The 14,411-nt window shown below is 32.0% G+C and overlaps 2 protein-coding genes across 2 annotated transcripts in view; both read right to left on the reverse strand.

The window, feature by feature from the left end:
- HELRODRAFT_62030 (hypothetical protein) overlaps positions 1-8,308 on the reverse strand; it is a gene marked incomplete at both ends in the record, with an annotated part of 80,675 nt that extends 72,367 nt beyond the window's left edge. Inside the window, 2 exons of the mRNA XM_009010624.1 lie at positions 8,011-8,064; positions 8,187-8,308. Coding sequence (XP_009008872.1) covers positions 8,011-8,064; positions 8,187-8,308 — 176 coding nt within the window. The remainder of the gene's footprint in view (positions 1-8,010; positions 8,065-8,186) is intronic.
- Positions 8,309-9,449: 1,141 nt separating this feature from the next.
- On the reverse strand, positions 9,450-9,608 carry HELRODRAFT_153405 (hypothetical protein; the record flags this gene model as incomplete). Its single annotated transcript, XM_009010625.1, has 1 exon — positions 9,450-9,608. A coding segment is annotated over one exon (159 nt), but the record flags the coding sequence as incomplete, so codon positions are not given.
- Positions 9,609-14,411: the final 4,803 nt, after the last annotated feature.

The raw sequence follows: 14,411 nt of genomic DNA on the forward strand, positions 1-14,411 counted from the left end.
AGCAACAATGTTGACGTTGTTAATTAATCTATGCGTAGGGAGAGTTGTTTTAATTTGTTGTTGGTTGTTCAATGTAGGTTTTTGCATTTCTATTAGAATGGCTTCAGCGAGTTTAAGATTTTGATATTGTTGGGTACTATAGATGATGGTTGTGTTGTCATTTAGTATACCTCTGGTGATTGTTGTGTTGTGTTTGTCAAGGAGATGGGCTTTAATGGCACCTTCTCTCTTATGCATCGTCAATCTCCGTGATAAATCCGTGGTAGTCATGCCGATATATGATGATTTTAGACGCATACAATCGTCAACTGGACAGGAAAATTTATATATGACATGACTACGTTTCAGTTGTGATTCAACACGTGGTGTGCAATTATTTATTAAGATGAGGTTTGATGTTTTAGTGTTTTTATAAAAAATCCTTAGTTTGATTTTATCATTAGGATCTGTAGGAATTATATTGTTTTTTATTATATTCTTCATTATCAATTCATCGATTTTATAAGAGGAAGACATGAAATTACGGTAGTACAGTATAATATCCTTCTTTTTGTTGTTATTATTGTCATTATTAGTGTTGTTGTTATGGGTGTCGACATTGTCATTTTCGTTGCTATTATTTTCAGGGTTATTACAGATGCCGTTGATGTTGTTGTATCTATCATTGTTGTTATTGTTGTTGTTATTGTTATTGAATTTATTGTTAACCTGAATAATGACTTTTTCAATCTGATTTAGGTCGTAGTTATTGTTAACAAGTAATTTAGTGACACGTTTGATTTCCGATTGAGCATGTTCAACTGTTGTCGAGTGTGTAAATGCGCGATTGATGAATGATCTAATTGTGCTGATTTTATAACCTTCAGTGCAATTCTATTAATAGAATTTATTTAAAATATATATTGCACTGATGATGACTTTACGTCGAAATAGATCTATATGCATAACTTTAATAATAATATAAAAAATAAACGATTATAAAAATGGGATCTTGCTTGATTAATTTTAACAATTAAAATCATAAACGATTATAAAATGGATTTCAACATTTTGAATAGACTTAATTGTAAAGAACTAGTTCAAAATATTAGAAAATCAACCATAAAACTTGTTAATGCTGAATCGTCGGTGGATTTTTTGAACAACTGTATATATATATATATATATATATATATATATATATATATATATATATATATGCTGTATATATTGTATTTGTGTGATATCTGTTGGAATGGTCAAACTGCGCTATATAAGTAATTTCATTATCTTGGTTTTGTAATTGTTGTTATGATGTCCTGGTTATAACATTAAACTGACGCTCACTGCCTTGTTAGTGATGTTGGGTCATCAAAGGCTAGGCCCACCGCTTATAATTGTGGTTGCGTAAGGAATGGCGTCCTGCGTAAAAATTAGCCAAGAAAAATATTTATGATGACAGAGGTGACAATGGCCCTCAGTATCCGGCAGAAGAGGGTACGAAGAATCCCCGGAGACGGAGTTGGTGGAGAAGGTGTTAGAAGTGAGGCGAAAAAGCAATGGTGTAATTGTGGTGGTGATGGTGTTTGGAAAGGTAATAGTGAGGGTAATATCAGGATATGCTCCGCAACAAAGTAGGAAGGAAGAGGAGAAGGATAGGTTTTATGATGATGTTTCTGATGATATTGGGCAAGCGGGGTTGGATGAGTTTGTGGTGTTGTTGGGTGATTTGAATGGTCATGTGGGGGCGGATGCAGAGGGATATGAAGGTGTACATGGAAGATGGGGATATGGTATACGGAATGAGGAAGGGCGTATAGTGTTGGAGTTGGCGGATGCACATAGCATGGTTTTGGGGAATACCTGGTTTACAAGGGAATCAGCACGATTAATTACATATAGGTCAGGAGATCATAGATCAATGATAGATTATATATTGGTAAGGGCGAAGCATAGAAAGTATGTAAGGAATGTGAAGGTGATACCTGGTATGTTGCAGCATAGTATGGTTGTGACGGATGTGGCACCAAATGAAATAAGGAGGAGGAAGAAGGATAAGTTTTTGGCAAAGAGAAAAACATGGAAGTTACAGGATGCAGAAGTGAGGAAAGCATTTGAAGTGAAGGTGGCTGAAAGTTGGGAGAGTGGTAAGGATGAAGATGTTTGGGAGAGAAATAGGAACTGTGTGTTGGCAACGGCAGATAAAGTATGTGGATGGACGAAAGGAAAGTGTAGGCATAGTGAGACGTGGTAGTGGGATGAAGATATAAAAAAGGTTTTGGAGGTCAAGAAGGACAGGTTTAGGGTGTGGAGAAGGGACATGACGGGAGAGACGGAGTCTGAGTATAGAAAGGCTAAGAAGGTTGCAAAACGGACAATGGCAACTGCAATGACGAAAGCATCAGATAGGTTAATGAGAGAAATGGAATTTGATGTGAGTTCGAGGAAAATGTTCAAAGTAGCAAAGCAGTCAATGTGGGATAGGAAAGATGCTATAGGGAATGGATATGTTTGGGATGGATCTGGCAAGTTGTGCATAGATGAGGAGGAAAAAGCTCAGGTGTGGAAAGCTCATATGGAAAGGTTGATGAATGAAGAGAACGAGTGAGATGGAGATGAGGGATCCGCGGTCACACACGGACCCATAGAGAAGGTGACGATGGAGGAAGTAAAGAAAGCAGTTACAGAAATGAAACTAGGTAAGGCGACAGTGGTTTCGAAAGTGGTGGCGGAACATATAAAGGCGAGTGGGGTGATAGGAATTGAAGTTATGATGAGAATTGCAAACAGTATGTTTGATGGTGAAGGTATACCTGAGGATTTTCGACAAAGTATATTGGTGCCGTTATATAAGGGCAAAGGAGATGTGAGAGATTGTGGGTCATATAGTGTGTGGAAACATAATGAAGAGGTTGTTATTTGAGATTTAGCATGCAGATAATTTAGTCTTGATGGCTGATAGCATGAATAAATTGCAGTTAAAATTTGACAGATGGAAAAGTGTTATCGAAAAGAAAGGGTTAAAAGTTAATATTGGTAAGACGAAGGTAATGGTGAGTGAGGAAGGTGATAAGTAAAATAGACCCCTGTAAGGTATGTGACAGGAGAGTGAAGGCTAACTCGGTATTGTGTATAGGATGTCAGAAGTGGGTGCATAAAAGATGTAGTGGTGTGAGGGGGCACTGAAAAAGGTTGAAGGCACGTCCAAATGTAAGAAATGTGATCATGGTGCAATTAATAGGACGGACGCAAGGACGGGGTTGAGTGGTGGTATTGAAAGAATGGAAAGCTTTGTTTATTTAGGGGTTAAGCTGAACGCGGATGGAGGATGTTTGAGCGCTGTTACGGCTAGAGTTTATGTGGAATGGATGAAATTTAGGGAACTGGGTGGGGTATTTTGTGGAAAGAAATGGTCAGTGAAGATGAAAGAGAGGGTATATAAAGCATATGTGAGAGCAGCGATAGTATATGGTGGTAAAACTTGGATGTTGAGGAGAGAGGAAGAAAGTGTACTGCAGAGGGCTGAAAGAGCTATGGTTAGGATGATGTGTGAGGTTAAAGTGAAGGATAGAAGTAGTACAGAGATGATGTCGATGATGGGACTGAATGAGGACATTGTGACATTGATAAGGAGATCGAGATTGCGGTGGTATGGACATGTGTTGAGAAGGGATGAAAGGGTCTGGATTAGGCGAACGTTGGAGTTCGAGGTTGAAGGAGTGATAGGAAGGGGTCGTCCGCGATTGGGATGGAGAGCAGATGAAGAAGAACAGAGTGAAAGCGGGGTTGCGTGATACTGAGGCGAGTGACAGATGTGAATGGTATCGAGGGGTATTTCGGTTTCATCATAGGTAGCCAAACGGCAACCCCCGATCTCTGGGAAAATGTCGCCTAAACGTGTGTTGTTGTTGTTGTAATTCTTGTTATGATCCGATAATTTTGAAAACATATAAAAAGAAACTTACGGAAGATCAAATAATTTGACGACAGTGCAAAATACAACTATATATATATACGGAGGTTCTTGATTTTTCCACAAGAAAGCAACAAGACTGGTTTGATTAGAATTCTGACCTTCAGTAAGCAAATAATAAAAAATAACAAAACGGCAGGACTAGACGGTATCTCAATAAAAATATTCAAATATGGTGGTCTTTACCAGCAGCTGCATAATTTCATTCTTCGAGTGTGGATTACTGGCATGGTACCACAGTAATGGAATGATGCAAACATTGCAACTTTCAGCAAAAAGAAAGACAATAAACAATCCTGTAGTAACAATCGTGGCATATTATTATTATTATTATTCTCTCTTAAATATTTCTCAGAGGTTATTACAACAAACACACAGCATATAAATACACGTGAATCAACTCATCCCGGTTTTTGCATAAGATAGGCGGGAATCTCTATACATTTCATCAATAATGCCAGGCACCTTAATCATTACACCATCGAGCCGCCCCTTGCTTTTTTATATTCTTGCTATCCACCGCAGACAAGATCCTGGTGCATGTCATGTTAAAATGACTCCAAAAACACATTGAATGTTATCATTCCAAAAACGCAATGTGGCTTTCAAGGTGTACGTAGCACCACTGATATGATCTTAGCTGTATGCCTCATGATGGAAAAGGGCTGCGAACAAAGCCAGGATATTTTCTTGGCATTCATAGATCTGACGAAGGCTTTTAACAGAGTAATTAGACTTGTTGTGGATGATTCTGAAAAGATTTGGCTGCTTGCCAAAATTTCTGGCAGTACTTCATGAACTTTGTAATGGTATGAGGGCTAAAGTTATTGTTGGTGGTTATTGTAAAGAATCCAAACCATTTAATGTTATGGTGAAGGTTAAACAGGGCTGTGTTCTGGCTCCACTAACCATTAATTTGTTTCTGACTGCCACCGTTCTCATCTATCGTAATGGTTATCCATCTGATGTGGACATTTCATTTTGCTATCGTCTTGACGGCAGCCTCTTTAACATACAATGACTCAAGGTGGAAAGCAAAGTAATACACGATAGGATTCTTGAATTCCAATATGCTGACGACGCTGTCTTCTCCGCCAACACCATCTCCGCTCTCCACAATAGTCTTAATGCCTTGTCATGTTCCTTGTCATGTGTCAAGTCATGCAGGACTTGACAACACAGCAAAAACCAAAGTACTCTTTCTTGTCACAAATGAATCAATTAACATTATCATCTTTCGTGGTTCACAGAGATGCTTTCAAAGATGCACAGGAATTAACGAACCTTGGTAGTGTGCTTAGCATTGACTGAGATCAAACATTGCATTATGGTGGCGTCAGCTGCTTATGATAACAGGCAAGTTACGTCTTTTTGAAAAACAATCTTACGGTGATGATAAAGATTGCTGCGTACAAAGTTGTTTGCATAAAAAAGTTGATTTGATATCTTCAGATCTCTCGGACCACTTTCCTATTCTTTGTATATCAAAAATTTTGCAAAAGAAGAATTTGTCTATATTTATAATATTAATGACAATATTAATGATAATAATTAATAAACTAACAATAATAATGATAATAAAAGAGATTCAATATACAGTCAGACCTCTGTACAATGAACTTGAAAGTTCCAGGAAATAAATTCACTATATAGAAATTTTGTTATATACAATTTGTTTCTGGAAAGAATTAGTTCCGGATAGAATTTAATATTGCTTAAAAGGTGTATATGTGCTATATATTATATATGTAATATATATATATGCTACATATATTTATGAAAAACAACCTCTAAATCATTTATTGTTATAACAAAAAGTAATAATAAATAGCATAATTGCAAAAAATATGAAAAACGACATAAGATTATATGTATGTATGTACATCAGAGATGTTTTCAAGTACTTTTCCTCAAGTAAGCACAAGTACTCAGGTCTCAAGTACCAAAAAAAATTTTCTGAGTGCAAGTACCTACACCTCAAGTACAAATACAAGTACTATTGTTCATGTTTAAGTACTTTATCTAAAATGCGAAAGACAAATAACAAAGAGAACACTAAACAACAAAACAAATAAATAACTTTCAAGTTTTTTCAAATCAAACCAATGTTTCAAATAAGAAAAAATTTGATCAAGTATATTGTTAAGGATGTATCAGACTTAATTTTTCTGAAGCTGGATTTACAAATACCAATCCAACAAGAGCGATAGTCACAAGCAAATTTGTGCACAGTGCAATTTGTGGCTATGGTTTCATTAGCTTGCCTATAGTTTGTCTCAAACCCAGCATAAAACCTTGTTACATTACATTCCTATCAATAAATAACTTAAATTTAATGCAAATTGAATAAATATCTCTTCATCAATTACTACCATATGCAAACATACACATAAAAACAATCATACATTAAAACTTATATGTATAATAAAAAAAATGTGTGATTATGCATGCATGTGCTTCACACATTAACACATTTTGATAAACAAATTTCTTAATCTATTTGCTTGGTGTTATTGTCTGGCCATTCAAAAGTAATTAAGATATAATCAAGATAATCACATCAATCAGATGGTCCAGATGTTTCACATATTATATATACTATACTTTCATTAAATAACACACACTAACATACACGTTCACATTTAGACAAATAAATGTATGTATGTGTAAACGTAGACATACATGTGGTATATTAAAACTTAGATGACAAAAAATCTTGCTCAAATCTGAAATCAGGCTCAATTTTGATCTAGCTGAATTTGAAAAAATGGCCAAAATCTCTAAACAAAGTATTAGTTTCTTTAAAATTTGTAACAATAACTTTGTACATTTTGTTCAGAAAAATTTCAAGTACAAGTACATTGTAAAATAACAGGTACAAGTATGAGTACAAGTACAAATCACTGCAAGTACCACATCACTAATTATATGTATAAAGAAAAAAGCATAATACATAAAACAGTAATGCAAAATGTAACTTAACTTTTTACTATGGTCAACAACTATTTACAACAAAAAACAATAAACATGGTTCTTGGAAATTAAAAGAGTTCAAAAACACTGCTCATATCAATTCATAGAATGTTTGTCAGTCGGATATTTCTTTTAACTTTTATAAATTTTGTTCATTATAGAAAAATTTTTTGTTATTTATAAATGTTTCCAAGGGACAAAAAAATTTGTTATATAGAGATTATCATTGTATAGAAGTTCGTTATAAGGAGGTCTGGCTGTATTTTTACCATTTTTCTAAGGTATGGAAACAACCCTGTCAATTTGCTAGGTAACGAAACATATTTATAAAAAAGAAATAAAAACTTTCGTGGCTCTGAATGTTATTAATTAAAAAAACTACATCTTTTTTCTTAAAACAAAACCATTAATTTTTAACATTTTTTAGAGAAAAGTAATGAAACTTCCATGTTAAGTTGCAAGATAAAGAAATGTTTACATAAACATGAAAATATAGAAAAAATTTGTTTTTTTATGTCTGAATGTCTACAAAAGAAAACAATAAAAAATAATGTTCTATTTGAAAACCAAAATTTTTTTTAAACAGATTATTTTCTAATGTTTTTTCAAAGCATAGCAACTGTCTTGTTGACTTGTATAATAAAACATTTTTTTTTAAATATAAAAGTTATTTTTTGCTTTGTCTCAATGTCTATATATAAAAACAATAAAAAAAGATCTTTAATTTAAAAAACTAAATGCTTTACCTTCTTAATACAGATTTAATTTTTAACTGTTTTTCAAATAAAAGTATGGCAAAAGTCTGACTAGTTTTCCATTTTAATTAATCTACTGATTCAATGCTGTTGAACCTAATCATTTCCTATCAGTAGCAGGATCACTCTTTCATATTTGAACCTGCACACTAGGTGCACTGCAAAATAAGACCAATCACCTTTAACCACTATTATTCAAATTCCAAAACAGTAAAACATTCTCTTAAAAGCAGTAAGCTTTAAGTTTAAAATTTAAATCAATTAGATCTAAGTAAATAAGACAAGCAAAAGAATGGAATTATTAAGCTTCAATTTTTAAAGTTTACTAACCAATCAGATGCCAGCTGTATACCTTTATCTCCAGTGGCTGCCAATGCCTTTTCCCTAAAAAATGAATTTTGTAATTTGCAATTTACGATTAATTGACATCACATTATTATTAACAATAGCCAATGATTTTGTTTTAACAAATATTAACTGACAAGATTTAATATGAAAAAACTAACACTCTATTTTTTGGAAATCCCATTTGAACAAGAATTTCTGCAGAGGTTTGGCTTCTCAAAATGGTTAGTGCCTGTTTGTCACTTTTCAATTTTCTTGGGGGAAGTTCAAGTGTAGAAGTCATGTTTATCTTTGCTAAAAATATATGTAAAAATTTTAAATTCGTCAGAAAAACAAAAACACATAAAAACGGAGCTTTTAAAACCAAATCGATTACATTAATATTAATAGGACGTAAATGGGGAACCAAGATTTTTAATTATTTAAAAACTAATGAACAAAGATAACAAAATTAATTTTCCAGCCTGTAACATTTAAGCAAGGCATCGAACCGGAACTGAATCGTAACCGAAAACCGTTAAAAACCGAAATTTTGCTCGAAACAAAAACCGTAACCGAACCGAAATATTGTTTGCTAGTTTAACCGAAACCGAAAACCGTAACGAAATAAATAACGGTTCGATGCTAAAAAGTTAAAAGAAAATATTTTTGTAAAATTCAGAAAAAATGATTTAGATAATATTTTTTCCATGTTAATTTTTGTTATCTTTGAAAATTAAACCTCTCTTTTTTTAGTTTTTTTTACTGACTGAGTTCGCTGATAATTTGAGTAAGAATAGCCACGTGAAGTGAAATCCAGTATAATCGGAGAAATTAGAGATCAAGTGCGATCATCTTCAAAATTTTGAAGTACCAGCTACACAAGTGAGCCTTGATGCATCTGTCTCTGGATTAAAATTTATCCTCAGAGATTGCAGAAGTGGTTTCAATGAAAACATTTTAGATGATATATTAATAATCAGAAGAAATTGAACAAAGAAATGACTAAAAATTTAGAAGGTTTCTGGAAGGTGTCAGATAGATTTTTGTTAGTCAAAAAACAAGCAAAATATTTCAAACTAGCTGTTATTCAAGTTTATACGCCAAAGTCTGAATGTAGTGATCAGTGGCGGACTAAGCCTAAAGCGGGCCCTAGGCAACATTGGAATTCCGGGCCTATTTTTCAGTAATGACAAACACTTTATGTTCGATAGTTTGGTTTTAACGAATATGGTATGTAAATCAGTTACAAAAATTTAAAAAAAATGTACACAAATTAAAGAAACATCATTTATTAAAAAAACAAACATAAACGTAATTTATTAAAACAGTAATATAAATACACCAAGACTGATATATCTATATAATTGCCTTTTTTCTCACTTTCAGTTCTGCAAACTGGTCAATTAGTTTGTCATAGTTAATAGAATTATTCAACAACTATTTTCTATATAAAGTAATGATAAGCTATTTAATTTTTGTTGGCCCAACGTGGATCTTAAAAAATTCTTTATTTTACCCATTACTGAAAATGATCTTTCACCACTTGCATTGCTTACCGGAAGGGTTAAATAAATTCTCAGAATTACATTTAAATTAGGAAATGTTGCAATAATATTATTTTCCTGAATAAATGACCACATGGATACAGGCGAAGGCGAAATAATATTTTCTTTACTTATAAAAGTCTTAAATTGAACTACTTCGTTTTTCAGTTCTTTTGGGTTTAAATCTTGTCCATAACATTTTAATTCCTGTAATGAAGAGTAATTGATATCACTGTCATAAAAAATTGTTTTAAATTTATTATTAATAGTTTTGTATGCTTCACATCTTTTCTTAATGTTGCTAATTAAAGAATCGCATACAACAAAAAAAATATTCACTTTAAAATGTTCTTTGCCACTGAGTCATATTTCAAGTTCTGGAGTTTCATCATGAAATAGTTTTCGTATTTTCTGTCGCTTTTTATCATTAATATATGCAATATCTTTAACTTTTTCTGCTTCTTTTTCTAAATGATCAAAATCGTCTCTAACAGTTTGTATGAAATCTATTAGCGAATCATAAATTAGAACTGCTGTATTTAAGGATTCGTCTTTTTGCTGAAGAGTCTTGTTTGAAGCATCTATTCTTTCTAAAAAAATTTCCCATATAGTAAGTAACAGTACATACTCAAATGTATCAAGTTTTTTGTATAAATCGGCAGCTTTTGATCTTGTTAATGGTTTCTCATCATTGTTTGAGGAAAAATGGCGTAAACAATGTTTAATTTCGTCATAATTTTCCTTCAAGGCTTTTACAGCATCGGAACGAGCTGACCATCTGGTGTCACAAACAGGTTAAATATTCAAGTGCTTGCTCTTACAAATTTTTTTTAATTCATTCCACCTATGTGTAGAACTTGAAAAAAATACGTACAATTCTTGAACGATATTGAAAAAAGTGGTTATTTCCATGCAACTTTCGGCAGCAGCATTTCCAATTAAATTTAATGAATGATTTGAGCATGGTATGAAATGAGCAGAAAAAATATGTTGTTTTATTCTGGATTGGAGTCCCTTATATTTACCTGACATATTAAATGCGTTATCATAACTTTGTCCTCGACGATTAATGATGTCTAAATCAATGCTATTTAAAAATTCTAAAATAACTTTTTCCAAGTTATTACCAGTATGAGAAAATATATGTAGAAATCCCAAAAATCTTTCTTTTATACCACTTGGAAGAACGTACCGAATAATAACTGTAAGCTGATCTACATGAAATACATCAGGGGTTGAATCAATAATTAGAGAATAAAATTTAGCTTCCTTTATTTCGTTCAGTATCGTGAGTTGCAAATCTTTCGATATAATCAAAATAAATTCATCACATATGGTAGATGACAAATAACTTATAGTTCCGGTGCCGCAATTTGCATATCTTTTCATGTATTCACGCAAAAATGGATCAAACTCGGATAAATATTCTAAAGCACCTATATAATTACCATTATTTTCACTAAAAAGAACTTCATTTTTACCACGAAATGCTAAAGAATATGAAGAAATAAATTTGAATGTTGCTACCACACGTTTAAGTACCTCCCTCCAGTATTTTTTTTCATTCATAATTTGTTTTTCCAATTCAGTATCAATACGCCCAGTAATTTTAGATCTTTTTATATAAATTAAAATTGAGTTAATGTGGTTGCTGGAGTTTTTCTGGATTATTTTTTCACATTTTTCACATGGACATTTTTTATGGATGTTTTTCCAATCATTCGTTCCTTTTGCCATTAGTGTTGTTTGCTTGGAAAATAATTTACAGACGTAACAGTACAATAAGTTGTTGGTTTGAGTATAAGCCAGCCAATCTCTTTTAACTTTTTCTTCACTATTAATTGTTCTGAAGAAGGAAGCGATAGTTAATTTTCTTGTGAATTGTTTTGACCCTTCGTTGCATCGAATTGAAGATGATTCTAGCGATCCATTTATCGATTTTGGTGGATTTTTGACATAATACTCTAGCATGGCGTCTGTTAGGTATTTTGGCCATAAAGCAATGTTGTTTACAAAACTCTCAGTTTCATCATTACTTTCAGATGATTTAATATATATATATCTTCTTTTGCTTCATCTTCACAATCGGAATTACTCAGTTTTTCCCGCTGATATTTCTGCTGAGTAGATTCACATTCGTGAGATGCTTCTGGAGTTTGAGCAGGTAAAATTTGTGAAAATGATGATGATTGTTGTGATTTTTCGTCCTCCACAATTAAAAATTTGTTTAACGATCTTTTCATTTGTTCTGCAACTTTATCTCGATCTGCTTTTCGTTTTCTTTTTTCACTTCCACTTAAATGCTTATAGGAACTCATTATAAATTAAAGACCACGTACTAAAAATAAAAAAAATCAATTAACATTATTTTTACTCAATTATAATAAAATCACACTTTGTAGTATTACTGATTTATAAAGCCCTTCTTGTGAGTAATCTTCAGATATCAGTATCAATTGAATAATGTAATGTAATATTTCCACAAAACTCACATTTTAAATTAACGAATTCCAGAAATTATTAACTATCAATCCAAAACTAAAAACTAAACAAATCAAAATCTATTGACAAAGCAATTTTATAAATGACCGATATTCAACTTTGACGATTTTTCAAAATGGCAGAAAACGGGCTTTTTTCAAATTTATAACACGAGATTAGTTCAATGTTCATTATTTCTTCCAGCAACAAAGAACCAATGAGCATTTAATTATAAAAATTGAAAAGTGAATAATTTAATACTTTTATAAAAACTCCCATTTTTTTGTAAAAATTCCAGAAAATGAATCCAAAAAATATTTTGCAAAGCAATTTTAAAAATATTCGATATTCATTTTTGCCGATTTTTCAAAATGGTTTCATTGCGCTTTCTTGTTAAATTTAGAATTTGAGATTTGTTCAATGTTAATGTTTAGCATTTCTATTAAAACCAAAAAAAACCATAAAAATATAATTATAAAAATTAAAAAAAAGTTAAAATCGAATTTCCGAGCCCCCAAAAATTACGGGCCCTAGGCAATTGCCTAGTCAGCCTAGGCCTTAGTCCGCCCCTGGTAGTGATGAAGACCTTGATGCATTTTACAGTGATCTTGATGATTCTTTAAAAACATGTAAATCTCAAGAAGTTGTTATGATGGGTGACTTGAATGCAAAAGTTGGCTCAGAAAAAATACATGATGTAGTTGGTCCTCATGGGATAAGTGAAAGAAATGAAAGAGAAGGAAAGTTGATTGAATGGTGTGTCACAACTGGTCAAATTATAACCAACACCTAGTTTGACAATCACCCAAAGAAAAAATATACTAAGAAGAGTTCAGGAGACAATGTAGAAAATATGATTGATTTATTACAATAAATAGACGATTTTGGAATGCTGTTTTACAATGCAAAAGTTACCCTGGAGATGATTGTGGCAGTAATCATAGCCCAGTTGTTTGTAAAATCAGAATAAAGTTAAAGAAATTAAAAAAAAGTGGCCCCAAAACGTTTGAATTTTGTCAGTCTGAAACAAAATAATGAGATCAAGGTCAAGTATAACGTCAAAGTACGGAATCGTTTTCAGTTATTGACGAAAGTCGTAAATAAATCTAAATATGAAATATTTAGAGAGGCCATCACAGAATCAATAAGGAAAGTTATACCTGAGAAAGAGCAAAGAGTAAATGGATGACAGATGACATCTTATCTCTGATGGATGAACGAAGGGAAGTGAAATGTTGCAATCCTGATAGCTACAAAAAACTGGACAAAACAATCAAAAAAATGCGCTTAGAGGCAAAGGAAACATTGTTAAATGACAAGTGCGTAATCATTGAAAAGATCAAAAACAGTAATACAAATGCAATGTAAAAATAGCATCAAAAAATCACTGGAAAAAGAGTTTGTACCGTTTTTGGATGCATAAAAGCTAAATCCGATGAAGTAATCTTAGAGAAGTATTTGAAAGTTGGACTGAATAAATTAACGATCCTTTCGATGATAACCGTGGTAAAAAGCCTCTTTTTAAAAAGACGTAAAAGGCGTAAAAAAGACTGCTATTTCCAAAATGAAATCAAATAAAGCGCCAGGTCCAGATGAGATAGTTGTTGAAGAAATTAAATGTCTTGATGAATTTGGCATTGAAAAAGTGACGGAAATTTTGAATAAGATTTATATATATATATATATATATAATAATTATATATATATACGTTGGTAAAAGACCATAATTTTCACAATATTCTATAATAAACGAACAAACTACAAACAGATTATTAGCGCCAAACATTCTGTGATTTTATAGAAAAATGTTATTATATATATATATATATATATATATATATATATATATATATATATATATATATATATATATATATATATATAAGATATAACAAATATGGAAAATTCCTTATTATCGATAAATATATCATCGTGAAAAGGAGGCTGTAATAATTTTATAATCTTTGATAATTTCGCCATATTTTTTGAAAACAAAAATGTTTCGTATGTTTTGTGACCGTTATTAACTCAATTATAAAAATTGCTAAAAAAAATCTTAGAATATCAAAAATATTAACGTAAAGTTGTCCCAAGATCACTTAGTTAGAATCATTTTTTAATGCTGTCTTCAGAAGTGGTATGCATTGACGAAGGTAATGTTCGCGACGGTTCGAACTCAGCGACGGTGAAGCATATGTAAAAGACGAATTATGAAAAAACCGATTAAATAAAAAATAATCAAAGGTTTACTGAAATGAAAAAATATTTATTTTTGTTCCTTGTTATTTATAACATTTTAACTTTATTCAAATTAAAAATTGTATAAAACAGGCTTGTCCAACCAGCGGCCCGCCGTTAGAATCCAACCCCCCAAATGTT

The sequence above is a fragment of the Helobdella robusta genome, assembly GCF_000326865.2.
Source record: "Helobdella robusta unplaced genomic scaffold HELROscaffold_1, whole genome shotgun sequence".
NCBI lineage: Eukaryota > Metazoa > Annelida > Clitellata > Rhynchobdellida > Glossiphoniidae > Helobdella > Helobdella robusta.